Raw genomic sequence first — 22,671 nt, 5'->3', positions numbered from 1 at the left:
ATGGGAGTTGGTTGCTCTAACAAGTAGCCTAAAATAAGTCAATTAATCAAAACAAAAATATATATTTAAGACATAAAATAAATAAATAAATAAATATTTATTGAAAAAAAGTATAGTAGCAATAATAATAACAACTTTGTACAACAGTATGAGAAATGATCTTGCTAGTTTTGTCCATTGACTGTCCACTAATACTTATGTTTCTTTAATATTTACACAGGAACAGTAATATGTACAGATGGAAAATGCTTTGTAAAATGATTAACATTTACTTGCATGAACGTTGACCAAGTTTGAGAGTCGTCAGGAAAATGGTTTTGTAACAAATCCAGCGATAACCTCTCGCTTTAAGTGCAGAATGACTCACTTCAGTTTATAGATCTCCAGAATGATTTGACAAACACAGTTTTCCTTCCAGCACTGACATGTTTCCAATTAAAATAAGACATTGCGGTGAGACGCACTTAAGGGGTCATACTATGTTTTAAATAGCCAAAATCTTTATTTTAAAAAACGCAAGCATGATTTGCTACTTACTACTGGCAAACAAATTTGTACACTCCCTTGTGTACAAAATGAGTAATTAATATTTTTGGTCCATATTCCTGGAGGAGTATACATTAAGCTTTATTTGCGAATAGTTTACTTCGTCAACTTTTAAAAAGAGTTTGCATAGACGATATCATGCCAAAGAACATATTAAAAACTAATGCTGTTCTTTTCAATCTAAACATCAAGCAATCCTGGGAAAAAAAAGTTTCCATTAAAATATTCAGCACATCTAGGAATGCACGATTCCGGTTGTACTGTCGCCTCACAGTAAGAAGGTTGCTGGTTCAAGCCCCGGCTGGGCCAGTTGGCATTTCTGTGTGTAGTTTGCATGTTCTCCCCGTGTTGACATGGGATTCCTCTGGGTGCTAAATTGGCTGTATTGTATGAGTGTGTTTCCCAGTACTGGGTTGCTGCTGGAATGATATCTGCTGCATAAAACCATAGACTGTAAAATATATGGACGGAGTATCCGTGACGTCACCCATAGGTTTCTGAAGAGCGCAAAAGAAGCCACAAGTAGGCGCGGCCACCGTTGCCATTTTGTTCGCGCGTCATCGCACCCACGGCGGGATACCAAACAAGGGCAAAGAGGCGAAGAGTGAGCGGAGCTACAGACACCTGCTGGCACTTTGCTTAGACCTGGCAGACAGACTTTACTTTGGGAGAACGCTTAATACTTTATTAACTGCGACTCGTTTGTGTTCTGACCACATGTGCTTGGCTGTACACTATATCAATAAAGTGTTTAGACTTTTAAAAACACTGTAGTAATACATTGAGCCACTAAACATTGCTCTTATGACGTTTTTCTACAGGAGGAAAACGCGAATTACTTCCAAACACTTCAGATGTGTGTGTGTGTTAGTAAATGCAAGACTATTGATAAAATCCAGCACAAAACTGTATGACAACGCTTCAGATGACTGTTCTAGAGCCTACAGCTAATCAATCTGTCACATTCTGGAGTGCTTTACGTGTCTAAAGAACATTATAAATGATAAATGATCTTAAATAAAACAAATACATTTATAGAGATGGTATACAAGTATATAACTTTACTCACATGGGAAACGAAGGCCACGTGAATGGTTTGTGAGCACAATTAAATGCACACAGCATCCCATATCATCTGATAATTGTAAGAAATAAGTCCAAAAGGCAGCTGACTGTGTAAAGCCACATAAAACAAAGCAAAAATACGATGAATATGCCGAGATCAGTGGCTAATCTGCCGGATTCAGCTGAAGTGAAGTGACGGCGACCAGCGAGACCTAGCTGTCACTCAAGTGGCCACGCCTTTAATTATGCAAACTTAAAATAACCTAATATAAAGGAAATGGATGAGTTATAAAAAATTCACCCCCCTCACAGTTGTCATGGAGGGTAATAATAGCTATATGAACCAAAATCGTTCTTTGTACCAGGCTGTAAACACCTTTTTTTCTGTTGTAAAGTTGGCCATTCTAACAGAGGGCTCAATTGCACTTTGCTCTATTATGGAGCCAGGACTAGCGGAATTTTGATGAATTGCAGTTTCAGTTACTTCCGTATTGGCCTCCCGAGGGAGAGCGGGAGGTTGCCACTTGCATAAAACATATGCCGAAATAGTTGGTGGTTGATTCTGCTGTGGTGACCTTTGAAATAAAAACTAAGCTGAAAGAAAATGAAAGAAAGAATGAATATTCAGCACTAGTAGTGTACAATATATCAGTGGCCATATCAGTAAGGTTGTTCCTTATTTTTAAATGATAAATTCATTATCACCCAATAAATAATTGATTATTTGTTGATCCACATTAGATGAGAGCTGCTGGCCATGACGGTATTGATTAGTGTATTGTAATTGCAATTCTGTTTTAAAACAAAAACAGTTATCCACTGTATTTGTTTGCTTTTTATGTTGTAATCAGTCTCAGATGAAATTATCTTAATACAATTCAATTAAATATATTTGTTGCCATACATACAATATCGACTTTTGACAATAATACTATTTTGCTGTATTTTTAATATAACAGATGCAGCTTTGTTTAGCATAGGAGACATATTTAAATCCATAAATTAGCAGTTTTCCATAATTGTTTATTAATTTTATTTTTTTTTTTGTATTTTTTCCCATTTATTTATGCTTTTGAATTGCATTATGGGACCTTGATCTTTTTTAAATCAACTTTTAACCTTCAAAGATGATAACAAAAGTGACTTTTATTAAAAAATTTTATAGTTTAAACATATTTGTCTGGGTTGGTGTTGTGTATTAGGGCTGCACAATATCAATATCGCAATGTGTGCATCTGAGATAGTTTCATCGCAAGATATGCAATGTTGGGTCAGGATTATAGTTGACCAGGAGCTGAAGAATTGTATTTAATCCCTGCATTTAAATGGAATTTATATGATTTATGTAAAAGAAAAAAAAAAGTTTTACTTGGAATTTTTGTCTTGTTTCTAGTCTAAATATGTACATTTTAAAGCAAAAACAAGATTATTTTACTCCAATGGCAGATCATTTTACTTGTTTTAAAGAAAAACTCTTAATTTTGCTGAAGTTAAAAACAAAACAATATTTTTACTTTTAAAATTATAATTTTGTAGATATTTGGACTAGAAAAGAGACCAAGCAAAGTTAGAAAAGCATTTTTTTTTTGCATTGTGATTCAATTTCTATACCTGAATACTGTCAGACTCCCCAGAAAATCATCAAATAGAGCTATTCAAACTATCTTGTGAAACTGTATTCATATCGCAATATTAATCACAGAAAAATATAACATTGCATATCAGATTTTTCCAATATCATGCAGTCCAATTGTATGTTATGGCACAAAAATTAATGTAATAAACTGCCAGTACATTTTCTGTTATTTTACAGACTTATTTCTCTATATACAGTTTTATTTCTTATACATTACATTATTTTAAACTACTGAATGTCAAAAAACTGTAGAGTTAAATTTTCAACATCAAATGTCGACAAAGCACAGATCAACTCCATAATGCTGTTCACATCCATAAATAAATGGAAAACACTTGTGAATCACAAAATAGGAACTATTCATTAACATATATTCGTTTACAGTGTAGTAAAGGTGACCTCATGAACTTTCATGAATATTCCTAAGCTTATTTGAAAATATGTTTCAATGAATATAAAGCAAAGAAGCTAACAATGCAAACAGAATTACACATTGGTTACATGAATAGTGCATTACTTCATAGTAATAACCAGTGTTAATTTGTAGCAGGTACATAACCTCACCCTGACCTTACACAACTTGCTCTAACATACAGTATATTGCAAAACAGGTGATTTTCCATTCATTTTCCACTGGCTGCACATTTGTTAGCGTAACTCTCTCAGTTCAGCCACTGATTGGCTCACCTCTGTTTCACTCGGCCACGTAGCCTCAGACCTCATTGTTTCAGTGGAGGATAAATGCGTGATGACAAGCCTGATTGAAGGGGCTCAGTCCACGCTGTTACATTTTTATCTTCTCCTGGCCACCAAAAGGCCTTTAACATGGGTCAAATCTAGGGGACCAGAATCAAACCATCTTTTAGCAATTACATAATCAAAAAGGGGGAATATTTGGATGGCGATACGGAACAAAGTGACACCAACTTGGAAAATGGACATGCACAGATAAGACTTCAAACACAAAGCATAAAGCCAGCGTTAGTTGGCGTTTACGGCTCACTATGACTGACTTTTCACAAAATCTGATTGTAGTTGGCTGACAATTTCAAGATTTTCTCCTGCAGTAGTCATAACAAGGTGTCAGTGGCACAACAACAACAAATGCGTCTTTGTTTTGACTTTGTCAGACCTCTGGAACTGCTAAGATTTGAGCTGGAATATCTCTGAATTACAATAACAACCGTCTCAACAGCATTATTGGCCAGCTGAGACTTGACAACAGCTGTAATCTTAAGCCTAGACAAATCACAACTGACACTCCAGCTAAGAGATAAGCGCAGAATTATCAAGGCATCTCAAAATTACAAGGTCCATGCCTGAATTAACCACCCTTAAACACAGATATGGCGATAGCATTGTTACGCAGATTACTCTCTAAACATGGCCAACTTCAGAATGGACAGATTACAGAGTAGTTTACCACTCAGGGGGAAACTTGGTGTGTTTGTTTAACTATCCAGTATGTTCTCTGAACGTCTGTTTAGTGCAACAGTGACCGCCCACTATTTCAGCAGTCTTGCTTCCGGAAATACTTGTCTCATTCATTTCTCCTCTGGGACCTCAAAACAAATTCCTCAAAAAAGACTTCTACGGTTGGAACCGAAACACTTCCAATTAAACCATCACTCAGGATAGATTCAGTGCACTCAATGAATGAATGAATCAATCAATTAATCAAAACAATCAATTAATAATCAATGGAATGATCAGTTAATCGACATAATGAATGATTGGATTGTTCATTTACTATAATTGGGTTATATAAATTAAATAATGGTTTATTTAAATTAAACAATTAATAATAATAAAAAATTTACAGGTTAAGGTAAAAAGATAAAGGTTCAAGCATGTATTTGAATGGAAATTATCGCACAAAGCACTGCAAAAAGTAACTTAAAGAAGCAAGTTGATTTTTTTTTTTTTTTAAGAAATCTCGTGATTCACAGACATTATATAAAATGTGAAGTGGAGACACTGTGGATTGAAATAGTTGGTACTCTAGCTCATCTTACAGATGCTCTATTGTATAGTGATCTGTGATATTTAGAGGACAGGGCAACACCATGAACACGGGCTGCACAATATTCACATCACAGGATATGCAATGTTGCTTTGAATTATAGTTGATCAGCATCACAGAATGAGAATGCATGAGATTTGTGGAGTAACTCCAAAGTTTAACCAAAACAGAGTGAAAGTTTAGCATTTGCATGTGTTTTAGGCATTTCAAGTGAGATTACAGCATTTAGGCACAAAAAAGTACATTTGTAACCTATATAAACAATAATTATACTTAATTATTTCTATAATGAAGTCTATACATTGTTATTTTACATTTGATTATTTAATTTCTGTACCTGGATGCTGTTTGACACTCCAGACACTTGCTCTATTGTATTTATTTTTGCCTGCAATTTCATTCATTCATTCATTCATTTTCTTTTCAGCTTAGTCCCTTTATTAATCTGGGGTCGCCACAGCGGAATGAACCAACTTATTCAGCACATGTTTTATGCAGCGGATTCACTTCCAGCCGCAACCCATCTCTGGCAAACATCCATACACACTCACTCACACACACTACGGACAATTTAGCCTTCCCAATTCACCTGTACGGCATGTCTTTGGACTGTGGGGGAAACCGGAGCACCCGGAGGAAACCAACGCGAGCGCAGGGAGAACATGCAAACTCCACACAGAAACGCCAACTGACCCAGCCGAAGCTCGAACCAGTGACCTTCTTGCTGTAAGGCGTGTCTGCAATTTGTTGATTAATTTTCATCCATGATTTGTTCCCCTACAAAATCACCATAATCAGTATAAATTCAAGATTTCTTTCCAGAAAATGGATATTAAACCATTTGGTGAAATTCATTCATATTAGAGCTGTGCGATTAATCGAAATCAAATCACAATGGCGATTTGAAACATTGCGATTAGCTAATCGCAAGAGGCTGTGATATGAAATATATATTATTTAACTTCCCCCACTACAGTCTTACTAGCCAACTGAGTGAGCATACTTTTGTTCTGCCCAATCAGAATTGCTCAACCGAGCTATGCGGAACAGCCACAATAAAAAACAAACAAACAGGAAAGCATGAACAAGTGGGATGACGGCGTCTGCTGCTTCAGAAGCATTAATAGACTAATTAATATCAAAGAAAAACAGCACGTCGGTAATATGGGAATATCTTGGTTTCAGTCACAGACACCAAACAAAACCAGGTAATTTGTTGCAGAATTGTTGCCACAGCATGAGGAAATACAACAACCAGTACCTGAAAACGCACCACAGGTGGCTGTATGTGGAGCGTCTTGCTAAAAATAAACTAAAAGTGTTGCCAGTGACACTCTAGTAGCAATCTAGTAGCAAGCAAAGTACAATTTTAGAGTTGCTTGCTTAAATAAGTTGATATCTTTTCAGTTCCTTTTTTTAACGAACACTCACTGCATTTTAGCAGTAAGAAGCTACAATACAGATTATTGAGCTGAAGCTTGACTACAAAATTAAACTGAAAATCAAATCGAAATCGCAGTATCTTTAGACATTTTACCCAAACCGTACCGCCCTAATTCATATCGCAATACATATTGCAGAAAGACAAAATATTTCAACGTTGTGCAGCCCTCATGATGTTCTTCAAACCATTCCCAACCTATGAAAGGTGCGCTATCCTTCTAAAAGAGGACACTTCTTCCAGAGAACATTATGAAATACCTGGTAAGCAAATGTTTAGACAGGTATAGTAACATGTGTCAATTTGATGTCCACATGTATTGCAAGAACCAGGTATTTTTCAGTAGAACATAGACCAGAGCATCACACTTCATCTTCATTGTCACCCTACCAAGTTTCCTGGTACAATCACGTCCCCGTGAAAAATAAAAACACATCCCTACGTAGATAGCTGCCCATGTGATATAAAGGAAAATATGTCCCATCAGACCAGACAACCTTATTCCACTGCTCCAAAGTAACAAACTGTATGTTATGACACATTCCTTCCATAACTATCATTGTTGTAAGGAAGTTTGTGCAAAATCTTGTGCCACTGTTGATCTTCAATTGGCTTGGAGCAAATGGGCCTTTGTTGCCATTGCTGTGCCTTGGGTACCCAGTGTCCTATACCACTCGTTTTCCTCAGACCACCACCTCCTCTCACATCTGCTGAGGAAAAGTGGACAGTCACTTCTCTGAAGATGGACAGTGGTTTTACTCTGACTTAGAGGACATAAAGAGTTGATGGAGTATCTACAGAAGCTTTTATCATCCCATAAAAACCCCAGACTCATTGAAATGTTTACATTTTAGAAAAATAAAATTTCCCCTGAGGAAAAGAAATGGGATTCATCCTTCCGGAGGCCAACTCTATTCCAAGGCGATCCCAAGAAAAGCGCTGAGTCTCTTTTTTTCCTTCAGATTTCAGCTCCGATCAGCTCTCTCCATTTACTAATAAGTGTTCTGCTTCCCTGTTGACTCTCTTCAGAAGTGAACGTAATGAGGGCATGAACTCAAGGAACCGTTTTGAAAAAAAAGTGCTGATCTCTCATTCTCGGACGCCTTTGGAGCTGCTTCCAGCGCGCAGGCTGTATTTTATTAAGATGCACGAGACGTCCCAGTGTCTCCAGCAACATTCTGAAACGCTGACACTCTCTGAGTGCAGGCCCAGGCAGTGGAGCCCGTGGGTGGGTCCGGAAACATGCTGGTATCATGCCGGACCTCAAGGGTGAGATCTGGTTCCACAAGCTCCCTTTGAAGACAGAAATTAAGGCGGCACAGAAGGAAACCGGAGGGATAAGAAAAGTGCATGGGTTTAAATGTCCTATTCGGGTATATATGGGCACCGATTGAATTTAGAAGCATGCTGCTGTGACTTTTCACTACTGAAATTTGAGACACTCTTTCACACCTGCTTATCTTTAAGCTTTAACATGCCCTGCTATTGCATAACATGATTAAAAAGGGAAGAATAGATGAATTAAGTCTTATATTGTATGTAATTCAATTTCACAGACTCAAAAGTCAAAAGCATGCCATCATCAACAGTTTTCAGAAATCTAAATGCAATGTATTATCTAAAACCAAATAACGGTTAACTCAAAACAAGTGTTCTTGTCATCTACACAGTTCTGTGGAGCTTTCTCATGTGCTCGCATTATCATGTACTGTGAATAGCATAACAGAGCAAGCCTATGTTATGCTACATGCAAACAAAGCGTCAAATGACAGTGGAAAATATGTCACCCACTCAGTGTTTTATCATGGGAGAAATTATGCGATACTCCTCAAAATGCCATGTCCCTCCTCCCACTATGCTCTTTTTCCTCCCTCTATCTTCCTTCCCTCCCTGTATGTCTTATCTCACAAAAACAAAATTCACAAAGAGTCTTTAAGAGGCATGGCCTGACAGAAGTCTAACCACAACAACTGCAGGCCTGTTTCTAACCAGGCTTCAACACAATGCTGTCATTAAAGCATCACAGTCTGCACAAGCCTCGTACCATATTTAATCAAGTCACACGTGCTTGATAATTAAACAAATAGTTCATCCTGTCAAAACTCACTTGTTATGGTGAGGTTTACCAGATAGTTGATGCTGTTTTGTATACTGCAATAGAGAAGATTTTCAGTGAATAGTTACATACATTTTGGTCTGTTTCTCACAGAGAGCTATATATTTGTTTCTGAAGAGGTCTGTTCACACTAATTGTGATAACTATGAAGTTTTAATTATAATGTATTATTATTATTACATGTAATTGGTTATCTCTGATATATAGTTATCAGTCTTGTTGTGTCAAGGCCTTGCAATACAAAAAAACACAACAGTAAAAAGTCAACCTCAAAGCTAGTGATACTGTAAAGTATGTACTTTTTTTCTAGTTGATTATGAGATATACATTGACAGCCAATCTATGTCAAGCTGACTTCAAAGAACTTGAATGCTTGGTACAAGAATCATATCTGATCAAATGGAATCATAACTGCTGTGTGTGTACATAATAAACAGACTATAAACTGACTGTTACTGAGAAATTGAACTGGACACTAGTATAGTTATTGTTATAGTTATTGTTGTCATTCTCGAATGTTTTGTTAGAATAATAATGTTGAGCAAATCATTGAAGCATTTTTGGAACTTGACAGCCATTTCTTTCCAGTATATTAAAAAGCACAGCATGAGCGTGCTGTCAAACATCTCATTTTGCATTTCATAGAAGATGCAAGGTCATGGTAGACATGACAATAAGACAATTAACATCCAACTTGTTATTTACATATATTTATTTTTTGAATCAAACATTAGAGAACCTTTATGATAGTCTTTGCAGCTATAATTTGTAAATATGTTGAATGCTGAAATATCCAAATATGGCATTTATCACAAATAAATGAATTTTTATTTGTAAGTATGCAGTCTGTCTTGCAAATACCAAGAACTGGCTAGATAATAGATCTCTGAGTTAAACCAAAACCTGACCAAAGGTCTACTTCACTAACTCCAACCTGCACTATGCGGGAAGTGGAATTATGAAGTGAAAACTTTTGCCTGTATGGTATAGATTTTTTTTTTACCAAACACCCCTCCCACAGTGTCCATGAACTTCAGTCTGATTACTTCAACTAAACCATTGAAACGTCAAACTAATGTGGCACTTCGTTATAGATAATAATTGATGTCTAAGTATTATTATTCTTTTTAGGCTACACAAGAGCTGACGATTATTCTCTCGGAATGATTTGCAAACATAAACATCAGTTTGCTCAGAAGCTGCTGTTCCTCCCATACAGAAGACTCTTATCTGAGTTTAGTCATGAAATATTAGGGATCTGCATTCCTATGCATATAAAAGCTTAAACCGCAGGAATCCGAGGAATTCTGGAAGAACAATTGTTGCTACTGGACAGAATCTCCCGAGAGCGTCTCTAATAAATGCGTGTTTATTTATCATTCAGAACTCGTATATACTAATACCGAGAAAGAATGCGAAACACACAGCGAGGGATGGAGAAATCAATGAAAAGTCAACTTTTAGGGGAAACTCGTTTCCTCCTGTTGCATCCCCTGTGGAAAAAGACCCCGCAGCTTCCCACGATCCCCAAAAGTGAGGAATTGTTAGACATTGTAAGTTGTTTACAGCGGTACTTGTGTACGAACATCCCTTTCGAACTGACAGCATTCAAACAGACAATTAGGCTTACCTTTGTGCTTATCCATTCTCCACGCGCGAAGAAGTCTTGCCCGCCTGTCAGCTGTAGTTATATGCAGTAGATCAGATCCAGACCGGTCTGAGTCAGGTTTAACTGCACAGTCCTGATTTCTCAGGCTGATTCTGTTGTGATGTGCTGAGATGTGATGTTATCCTCTCCTCTCCTCATCTACAGCTCTTTCAGATGCGCCTCGCATTATTGCGGGACAGCCGCGCCTCCTCTGGCACGTCATTGCTCAACACTCTCTCAGTTTACTGTACCGAATATGCGTTGTAGTATTTCTATCTAGGCTATATGCTGTAAATAAATCTGAACATAGTAGACTATATATTTAAGTAGACCTGAACATTTAAAACACTAGCAGAGAGCTAGACTATGTGCTTTTTAAGTAGTTTCACGCGACCAATGTTGTTAAAAATGATACACATACAGTATGAGGTCTCCCCCCAAAGTTTAGTTAGCTGTCTCGCTGCCTACTCCCTACCTAGGACGTTTTCAATGGCTTTTCATAAATGCTTTTCACTCAGAGCACGTTTGTTGAACGTGTTTTTTTTTTCTATGTATAAACTAGATCAGATTTTGACCTTGCATATTGTGCCGTTTTAATGCAGCAAAGAAATACAATAAAAATATAAAAATGTAAAAATGAATCAATGCAAAGATACATGATTTACACTGTATGCACAATTTTATATTAGGCTATATAGGATAACCTGGGGACACCTGCTGGTAGATCATGTGAGAGTAAAACATGGCTGATGAAATACAGTCAGAAAGCCCTCCATACTAATATTGATATACAGTAGAGTGCTCAGCATATATAAGTACACCCCTCACAAATCTATCTTTTAAATTCATATTTTTAATAGGAAGCTATACAATATTATATTTGTGCATATAAATTAGATTAATCAGCACTGAAGCCAAATCTGAAGCTTGTCTGACAAAAACTTACAATAACGGTCCAAAAACTAGTACACCCAAATTTATATGTTAAAGAAAAATTTTAAATACACAGTTAAAAAAAGAGGAAAAATCAAGAGAAGCAAAAAATAAAAAATTTTGTAGGTTGTAATTTTTATTTTATTTATTTTTTGCAATATTTAATTGTATTATCTGTCAATTTCTAAAAATGTTTGGTGACTCAAATATTGTTTTAATAAATATATATGTTTAATAAATCTGTTTTGTTTAAATGCACTAAAATATATTGCCTAGATTCACTGAGAAATGGAAAATTAAAAAATTTGAAACATGTTAATTTTCAAAATGAGGTGTGGAACACACTTTTTAACAGTAGTGACGTAAGGTAAAATTACAACGTGATGTCGAAGGTATACTTGTGTGTTTTAATTTCACTCACTACCATATTAAACTTAAAACAATGTAATGTTGTATATTAACATACATTAATATGTATATTAGTCCCTTTATTAAACGGGGTTGCCACAATGAGATGAACCACCAACTTATCCAGCACGTTTTACGCAGCGGATGCCCTTCCAGCCACAACCCAACACTGGGAATCACCCATACTCTCTTGCATTCACATACATAAACTACCGCCATTTGGCTTATTCAATTCACCTTTAATGTATGTCTTAGGTCTGTGGGGAAACCCAGAGGAAACCCATGCCAACACGGGAATAACATGCAATCTCCACACAGAAATGCCAACTGCTGGAACCAGCGACCTTGTTGCTGTGAGGCAATTGTGCTAGCCACTGTGCCACTGTGATGCCCCCATATTAACAGAGAGGTTATTTTAATAGTTTGCAACACTTCAATAAACAACTTGTGATGTAGCCTACTAAACTGATATACCAATTGTGTTAGCATATTGCTAAGCTAACAGGCTTTAGAGTGAAGAACCATTTTAGGACAAAAATTACAGGCTATATATCAGGGGTGTCCACACTCGGTCCTGGAGGGTCTATGTCCTGGAGAGTTTAGCTACAACCTAAAACACACCTGTACCAGCTAATCAAGCTCTTTCTAGCTATACTAGAAGGAGGCAGGGGGTTTGAAGCAAGTTGGAGCTAAACTCAGCAGGACAAAGACCCTTCAGGACTAAGTTTGGACACCCCTGCTATACATACATAGACTTGTATATAGACATAGTCAACTAACACTGTTTCAATTTACTATGATCTTCTATGTGAAGCTGCTTGGACACAATCTACATTGTAAAAGCGCTATACAAATGAAAAAGTGTTTCCAAAAAGTTAAACAAAGTTGTCCTACAGTGCACAAGGATGGGGTTGAATACACTCCTTCTGGTTTAAGAACAACTTTGATGACAGGTATTGATCCACCTCATATGCTGACTAGTTTATTTTCACATACACAGACCCAATTTGTACTATGATAAACATATAGACCTTATACAAATGTGTAAAATATTACTCTAAACAAAATATATATTTATTAAAAAAAAAAAAATAAATAAATAAATATATATATATATATATATACAAACAATTGGCTGTGTTAATCTTTTTAATTATTTGTTTCACATTTTGTACACAAACATCTTTCTACTGACCCTCACACCCCACTCTCATTTTTAAAGCCCTGCTTCAGCTACTGTATGTAAGCTACCAGAGATTAGATTATTGAGTAAAATTACCTGTTACATTGGACAATTATGAGAAAACAATCAAATTATTTAGGCAACCAGATGTATCAAATGATGCAGTCAAAAGATGTGGTTTCCAAAGTCTTTTTATAAACTGATTACAGTATGTGCCCCTGACACGGTGGCTTAGTGGTTGGAAATATCGCCGATAGGTGATATCAAAGGTCGCTGGTTCAAGTTATGGTTGGGCTATTGGCATTTCTTCGTGGAGTTTGTATGTTCTCCCTGTGTTCACTTTGGTTTCTTCCACAGTCCAAAGACATACTCTAGATTAATAGAATGAACTAAATTAGTGTATGAGTATGTATGTGTGTGTATATGTATGTGTGTGTGTGTGTGTGTGTGTGTGTGTGTGTGCGTGTGTGTGTGTGTGTGTGTGTGCGTGTGTGTGTGTGTGTGTGTGTGTGTGTGTGTGTGTGTGTGTGTGTGTGTGTGAAAGTGAGAGTGTATGGGTGTTTCCCAGTACTGGTTTGAGGCTCTAAGGACATCCACTGTGTAAAAAATATACCGGAATAGTTGGCGGTTCATTTCACTCTGGCGACCCCTGATTATCAGGGACTAAGCCAAAGGAAAACAATTTAACGAATGAATAAAGACCGTACCCTCATTCTTTACATTCAAGGAAAAGTATTCAAGGGATATTTTAATAAAATAATTGTCACATTCCACCCAAACCTACATTAACTCTGTTGCTGTCTCTGGTGGATGAACTGGTTTATGTGCATCCCTTGAGTACACCACACATACTAAACATTAGGGGAACAAGTTAGTCTGGATTGGTAGGGGTTTCACCAGAGTGTAAAATAGGAATATTTACAGCCCAACTAAACTTGTTTTCTGTATATAAAGACAGTCACACAGGTCAGTCGATCAGGAGCATCATCTGTGTGTCAATTGGTCTGTGAGTGTGAGAAGAGCCTTTTCCTGTCTGTGAACTAGTTGAATGGGAGTCACATGCTCTGCAATGCTGACCCCTCCACCAAACCCCATGGGGCTACAAGAACTTTCCATCCAACTTCCCTGTCAAGGCCTTTTTTGTGACCTAGGGGATTAGAAGCGTATAAATCATAATTCGTAATATGCTGTGTTTGTTTTCTCAGCGTGTAAACAGGTCAGTTGTAGAAATGAATATTGTTTGAACAAAATATATTATTGAGAGCAGGTTTATTTGCCATATGCAAACAATCATATACAGTTGAAGTCATTAATTCATTCATTTTCCACAGTGGAATGAGCCGCCAACTTATTCAGCATATTTTTTTACACAGCGGATGCCCTTCCAGCAGCAACCCAGTACTAGGAAACACCCATACGCACTCATTCACACACATACACCATGGCCAATTTAGTTTATTTAATTCATCTATATCGCATGTCTTTGGACTGTGGGGGAAACCGGAGCACCTGGAGAAAACCCATGCCAACATGGGAAGAATATGTAAACTCCACACACAAATGCCAACTGATCCAGCCGGGTCTCGAACCAGTGACCTTCTTGCTGTGAGGCGACAGTGCTAACCACTGAGCCACCGTGTCGCCACAGTTGAGGTCAAAATTATTATTATTTTCTTTTTTAAATATTTCCCAAATTATGTTTAACAGAGCGAGGACATTTTCACAGTATTTTCTGTAATATTTTTTCTTCTGGAGAAAGGCTTATTTGTTCTATTTTGCCTACACTCTAAAAGCAGTTTTAAATTCTGTAAAATATTTTAAGGTCAATGTTATTAGCTCCCTAAGCAATATTTTTTTTCCATAACAGGCTTATTGGGGATACATACCCAGCTCTACATTTCTGGGGACAGCGAAATATGTAACCGGGGGTATGTCTGTTCGTAGTTTTTGCAAATCCACCAGAGGCCGCTGTGTACACTTTTTGAAGATCTTAAATGTCTCTTGCTCTCATAAACCCATTAGAGAGAGCAATATACTCTTCAGCCGACCAGGCCAGCTTGCTGTCAACTGTATGACTGGCCGACTGACCCACCCACCCCCTTCTCTAAACCCGACCGATAGAGTTTTCAAATGCAAACTACTGTAGAAAAAGAAAAGCCGTTGCGGCTGCATGATTTCATGTTTTCAGCCTGTGGTCTACTTATTTTAATTAATTTTTTTGCTTTTGTTTTAGCTGGTTTCTGGAACCATTCTTTGCCGGACTAAAACCATGTTGTCATTGTCAACTCCGAGTCCCAAGTCCGCTGACGTACGCAGCAAGCTACTGGGCAAACTAGTAACACCAGAAAAGCCGTCTGTACAGAGGTAAGTGGTCAGCTGGATGCACAAAAAGAAACAGAAGCCGTTGGCAGCATCATACTGCCCGGTAGCATTCATTTTAAAGACAAAATACAGACGTACCTCTAGTTACATAATTTGCACTCTACAGAAATGTAGACAGGAGTACGTATCCACAATGAGCCTGTGTTTTTTTTTTTTTTTGTTGTTGTTTTGTTTGTTTTTTGATTGTCTACAGAACAAACCATCATTATACAATCATATGCCTAATTACCCTAACCTGCCTATTTAACCTATAAGCCTTTAAATAGCACTTTAACCTGAATACTAGTATCCTGAAACATATCTAGTAAAATAATATGTAGTGTTGTCATGGCAAAGATCAGTTATAAAAAAATCAGTTATTAAAACTATTATATTTAGAAATGTGTTGAAAAAAATCTTCTTTCCGTTAAATAGAAAATATACAAGGGGGCTAATAATTCAAGAGGGGTAATAATTATGACTTCATTTAAATGTATACACCATTTTTGGTGTTGTTAAGATGTTTTTGGAAGAAGTCTTTACTGAGCAAAGATGTAAATAATCAAAAGCAACAGTAAAGACTACAATACATATTATTTCCATTACTTTCTGTTAACCACAGAATCCTGCAAATTTTCATGACATGGATTGGAAAGCCCCACTATGTTTTGCATTAAGAGAGCGTTTTTTTTTAATATCACGGCGCGATGTGAGAATTCTTTTGAATGACAGTGATTACTCTCATCTCTGAGCGACAGGGTAATCCCCTCTAACTGAGTCAGTATGGCCAGCTCTATACAAACTGCCTTAGTTAATCTACCAGGTTTCCAGTCAGTATTCAGACTCAGCTGATCCGGCGGCTTTAGAGGTGGATGTGTGAATGAAAAACTGTCTGCGAGACGTGTGTGGGAAGAGGGGCCTGACGGAGGGTGGTCTGCCTTCCAAAGTTTTGTTTGTAGGGGAAAAATGAGGGGAGTTGTATTGTTCATGCTCATGGAGCATAAAAGAACAAATTCAAAGACTCTTTACAACAAGGCCAATAACTATAATTATAAAGATATAGTTTTGATAATACTTCTAAATTTGAATGAATATCAAAGTCCACATTAAAAATGTAATGATAGTAGCACAGTGGGATAATGTCACTGGAAACACAATTTTTTTTAGATTTTTTTTAGCTGATGAACTATAAAAACATTGGCAAATCATCAGAATCCATCCTGCTTTCAAGAGTTCATCTTTTACCATTATTGTTATTTATCGATACTGATACCGATACTGATACAGCCAATCAATACCTGTATATATTGATACTGTTATCAGTACTATTCTATATAAATTAATAAAAAAAGACAAAAGATGTTAAAAATGTTATTTTATTACTAGTATTGGGGGTAATGCGTTATAAGTAACGCTTGTTACCGAATAATATAAATTTTTCAAAGTAGTGTGTAACGTATCGCATTACTATAAAAATAAGTTTTATTATTTGGGTTACTTTAAAAAAAAAATTAACACAAGTTACTTTTTACCTTGCTTAGTTGGCTTATACAAAATATATTGCAGGATAAAAATTACTTTAGTCAGGTTGAATCGGTTGGTCTCTTTTTTCACAGCAGATGAGTCAGTGTACTAATAACTGAATAACTCAGGATATTGGTTTATATCAAGTCAGTGGGGGTATCAGGTATGTTAGTACTGAAGTTTCACGACAACTCTGTTTAATTTAATGAACTTTGTTCGACCGATTCACTTAGAAGATCTGGTTAAAACAAATGATTAATTCGCATTACTTTCCATAAAAAGTTGTTAAGTAACGCAATTAGTTACATTTTGGGGGAGTAACTCAATATTGTAATGCACTACTTTATAAAGTAACCTTGCCTTAACACTGTTTATTACTGATGAACTTTACAACAGTTTACAACTACCTGTAAGCAAACACGTGCCTATTGAACAGAGACATGTACTAAATATGGTCTGTTTTGTTATTAAATGTATTATTACCCTCATTCACACTGTTACCACTTTGTTCACTTTTACGCTACTGCATCATGTAGGTTACATTTTAAACTAGTTTACTTACCTTCGTTACGTGAGCCCACACTTTGTTGTTCTTTCAACCTAGGCGCCATGACGATTGCACATAAACACACCCGCACATATGCAAGGCTACCACTCATACCCCAAACAAACATTGATTGGCCACATCATGTGTGATGACATCATTTGGGGTTGTAAAATGACAAGCTGCAGCTTCTAGTTCACTATTAACAGCAAAGTTGTTTGGATACAATGCAGTGCAAGTATCGTTAAAAGTATCGTTTCCTGAATCTCATCGGTAATCCAGTATCATAAAAAATGGCAGTTATCAGTACACATCCCTAGAAAGACAGCAAAATGTTATGTAATGTTTATATTATTTGTATATCGTTCTTGATATTGTTTATATACTGTCTAACACATACTCAACTACTTAACTTTTCTATTTTTGACTGTAATGTAGTAATGTGCACCTATTTTAAAAGCTGCTTTGGAACGAAATCTATTGTGAAAAGTGCTTTACAACTTAAATTGAATTGCTCTTGGCTTACAATATTGTGATAGTGTGTTGTAGCTATTCTTGGTGTGGATAATAGTGAATTGATCAAGCATTTAAAGCAGCAGTAGTCAAAACTGCAGCATGCGCCCATAATAACAACATTGGTTCATTCTGAAAACGTAGCCCTATATACATTTCTGAAGATCGCTAATTATGTAGCCAGAGCTACGTATGGCTGCATTTCGTCTTCGTCTGACCTCTTATCTCCATGTGGACGGCTTTCTCGCAGTTACCAGTTTGTCCAGTTAACTCGCCAAATACGTCGGCAGACTTGAGATGCAGAGAGGAGTTGACCATGACAACAGGGTTTGAGTCCGGTGAAGAATGGTTTGTACGAAAAACGGGTTAGACAAAAACTGAAGCCAAAAAATAAAATAAGCAAGTAAAAAAACAGGGTAAGAATGTGGTCAAATCTAAAAACGTGGTAAAAATCAGGCGAGGGCTTTACTTTTTCTGAATTGCTTTTTAAAACTGTTGGTTGTGTTTAGGGAAGTTGGTGGGCGGGTCAGTCTGTGCTTTTGAAAACACTATTGGTTGGGTTAAGGAAAGGAGGAGGGTAGGTCAGTCGATCGGTCAGTCAGTCAGTGAGTCAGTGAGTCAGTTAGTCAGTTGACATCGGTCTCTAGTGGATTTATGTGATTTCAGCAGCCACGAATGGCACTCGCGAGAGAGATTTGAGATCTAAAAAAGCAAACACAGCGGTCTCTTGTGGATTAATAATAACAAAAACGGCAAAAAACATAGCTCCTGGGATGTATTTGGCGCTCTCCAGAAATTTATATAGTGATATGTTTTCAGAATGAGTCTGGGTTCCATAATAAACAATGTTATTGTGTGTTATTGTGTACTGTAACTAATGTTCTTGTTTGGACTGGACACTATCTATCTTATAATAACTGTCAGTTATTGTGTGAACTGGCCTTTAGAACAGGTAACAGCTTTACGAAGCACAATGATTTAAAAGGGTTGCATTGTGGGAGCATTGTTTGGATGCTGTGCATCAGCTGGATGGTGTGGGTTCAGACATTGGCAGATCCTCCTGGCTGCGACTGGTTGAAGCACAAAGAACATTCCACAGCTGTGAGTCAGAGAGCAGGGGTCACTGATTCAAACCCATCCCAGCACTGGAGCCTTTTGATACAAAGACCTTTCCCATGTTGCACACATAGTCATGGACTCACTAAATACCATTACAATCTTTGTGCACAAAGAGGTGCTCAGGACTTGCCAACTACATCAGTGGCGATGAGATGCCATCCATCACCAACACAATAACCAACTAGTAGGCATATAAAAGGATAGAAGATGGACTACCTGGTTTGCATGTTCTTCTGAAGTGCTGGCCCACTGTGCCGGCTTGCTGGCTGTTGACAATAACCCACCTTGGCAAGTCGGTGTAGCTTTTCACACAGTCAGGGAAAGCAAAGCACCTGATCAAACTCAGCTCTGCGCTCCCATGGATCCTCCAGAGGAGAGCGTTATGTCATGTAATAATATTATTCTGCCACTCCTACACCGAGCGATCAGGTTCAGTCTAGCTTATACAAGGAAAAACACGTTTTTAGTGTGAGAATGATCCTTTGAGTGCACTGAGGGTGGTAGGTATTGTGGCAAAACCCCTCATTAATGCTATATTTTCAGATTCAGCTCAGGACATCCTGACAGGAGCTTGTGGGGTCTGAAATTCAAGACTGACGCGCTATAACCGGCCTAAATGTTCAGTGGATAGCGACAGATGGCATGGATGAAGATGATGTAAAAAACACAAACCAGACATGGGGAGCCAGAAACAAACGTCAACAAAGAAACACATCTGAGATTGTGAGAATAATGAATAGACATCCTAAAAAGCAAATCAAACCAAGCATGGTAATGAGCTTCACAGGATGGGAAGTATGTGTGTCTTTTGGTAGTGGGTCAGTGTCACAGTCTGTCGAACATGGAAAAAAGCTTATTTTTTCTGTTCCTAATGTGCTGGAGAGTTAAAGCAGCTATGGGTCACCAGAAATGCCAATAAACACACATCCTCCTGCTATTATTTTTCATATTTTTACGAATATTAATACATTTAAAATTAAATTAAAATAATATTACTGTGATAATCAATAATAGTACTGTACTGGAGATTTAGTAATTAAGTATATATTATCGCAGTAGCTATTTTTAAATGATTTCTAATTGAATCATCCAATAATAATAATAATAACATTGAAAGTGTCAATTAATTAATACTGCTAATAATATTTCACACAATAATCTTATTTTGCAGGTCTAAAAAGTTCACATCTAGTCATTTTATTTTATACATCACACACTTACAGGAAGACATTAAGTCGAATTTTGCCCCCAAAAGTAAGATATTTTTTTCATTCATTCATTTATTTTCCTTCGACTTAGACTTTGATCATTTTTTTATTGATTAGTTTGATTTTATATAACTACAAATACATGTAAAAGGTATTATAGAGATGATAATAATAATAATAATCATCCTTAAACACTATATTACAGGCCCGTAGCCAGGGGGTTCGGGTGGTTCAAAATACCCACCCCTACTGATAAAAGGTCCAGTATATCCCATTCATGAGCTCATTTGCCTTATTTTGACTGCTGTGCCATCATAAATTGTAAAAATAACCCATCAAAGAAGGCTTATAATGAATGCAAACAATTATTTTTCATGAGTCTAACATCCATGTGCAAGAATATGACGAAAGTGAAGTCATCTTTCACCACAAGTAGCTCGACTTTTATTCTGAATCTTGGACCTTATTTTTGAAAGAAAAAAAATACCAGTAAAAAGATTTGAAGCACCAAAAGTCGCCCATGTTAATAATATAAGTTAATTTTAATACTACAAATTTTTGTTATCCATGATCTTTAAAAATGTATTTTTATAACTCCTTTTATCTAATGATGTATGATGTAATATATTTGTATTTTTTATTTTCATATTTCTTTATTCTATATATTTAGCAAATGTTTTTGGTACCTTTTAGTATCCGAGTCTTTTAGTATCAAGCTAATTCAGCTAAAATAATGCTTAAAATGTCACTAAAATATTTATAGTATTTATAAATATTATAACAGTATTTGTAACTGCAAAAAGGTCAAATTTTTGAGAAAAAAGAAGCACCCTTTTCACAAGGCTGGCTACGGGCCTGTATTATTAACACTGTATAGTACACACACACTCAGAAAAGAGGTACAATTAATGTTCCTTAAGGAACAGATTTGTACCTTTGTAAATGTGGTACAGAAAAGACCTCTTATGATACTGTTCTGTACCTTTTATAGTACAATTGAACGAAAGGTACACGATTGGTCTCATAAAAAGGTACATAAGTGTTGGACAACTCCTTCTTTATTACAATATTTATAAAAAATAAATATGACTGGAAAGGCAAAGTGATTTTAGGAATACAGTAATTTCCATATTAAAACAAGAATCATCATTTAAAAGCATATGTTTAAAGAAACTCATAAACATTAATTATTAAGTTTTAGAACACAAAACAACTGGTAAAACAAAACTATAGGTATTGTAAACTAAACATTTAAGGCATTTTTAATAAACATTTGGTCAGCATTTTCATCGTTGAAATTCGCAACTTTTGGCGTTTGCTTTGCACTATGCACATGAGCTGGCAAAAGTCCTGCATCTGCAAAGTGTTCATGCCGACATTCTATATAACTATATATAACTATATAAAACTAATCAAACATTTTACAAATCTTGTTAAAATACTTTTGCATAATTATTTTTCTTTTTTAATATCAAGTAAATTAAATGAACTTTTAAGTGATTACAAAGGTACTGTGTGAAAATTGGAGAAAAAAGTTTTATATTGCACATGGGAGAATGTATTTCTGTAACATTTTTGTGAAAAGTAGTGAGAAATGTTAGCCAAAAATAGATCTTCTGATTTATGTTAAAGTAATTTTAAATCTTTATTGTAAATGGAAAAGGTGCATTTACACAAAAAGAAACTTTTTTAAAAACATTGGTTATTTGATGTTTTATATTTACTGAAAAAAAAATTGACCCATTTTGGATAAAGCAAAATACCTTTAAATAGTTCGTAAAGGAACACATTTGACACTGTTAAGGTACAAAGTGTCCTGTCACTGTAGTGGTACCTTCATGGATCAGATTTGTACCTTTGATGAAGGTACTATCTGCAGGTTTTAAAAACCAAAGGTACATTTTGGTTTCCCATGGTACAAATCATGTCCTTAAAGGTACAAGCTGCAGTGGTACAAATGTGTTTCTTTGTCTTAAGGTACAATTCTGTTCCATAAAAAGGTACTGCCCCAGTGACAGTTTTATCGCTCTAGCGCAAAGTCTGAAGTCAGGGCGCAAAAGCATTAAGGGCCTATGCGAATCCACTTTTACTATTTTAAGGACAGAAAAATCTACTCTGCGCCATGGCGCGTGGTCTAACAGGGTTGAGCTTATTCTCTTAATGGGTGTGTTTTGAGAATAAACCAATCAGAGTCTTATCTCCCATTCCCTTTAAGAGTCTGTTGCGTCGCGCCATGCCACATTTGCTATTTACATGTCAGACTTTGTGGAATAACTAAACGCCTCACTAGCAAGAAAACAGTTAAACAGACCATCTGCAGCTCATGAATGAGAGAATGAGCCTCCTCTAATCAGCCTTTACTTTCATTTTCTCTTTTTCGTGGATAAGGAAACGTGTTGTACG

At 36.4% G+C, this 22,671-nt stretch overlaps 1 protein-coding gene across 5 annotated transcripts in view; it reads right to left on the bottom strand.

The window, feature by feature from the left end:
- afap1l2 (actin filament associated protein 1-like 2) overlaps positions 1–10,624 on the bottom strand; it is a 77,979-nt gene extending 67,355 nt beyond the window's left edge. For all 5 annotated transcript variants that reach the window (XM_056468914.1, XM_056468915.1, XM_056468917.1 and 2 more), the window contains exon 1: positions 10,458–10,624. In XM_056468914.1, coding sequence (XP_056324889.1) covers positions 10,458–10,473 — 16 coding nt within the window. In that variant the 5' untranslated portion in view covers positions 10,474–10,624. The remainder of the gene's footprint in view (positions 1–10,457) is intronic.
- Positions 10,625–22,671: the final 12,047 nt, after the last annotated feature.

Source organism: Danio aesculapii, chromosome 12 (assembly GCF_903798145.1).
Source record: "Danio aesculapii chromosome 12, fDanAes4.1, whole genome shotgun sequence".
NCBI classification, from domain to species: domain Eukaryota; kingdom Metazoa; phylum Chordata; class Actinopteri; order Cypriniformes; family Danionidae; genus Danio; species Danio aesculapii.
This window is presented reverse-complemented; position numbering and strand designations above follow the sequence as displayed.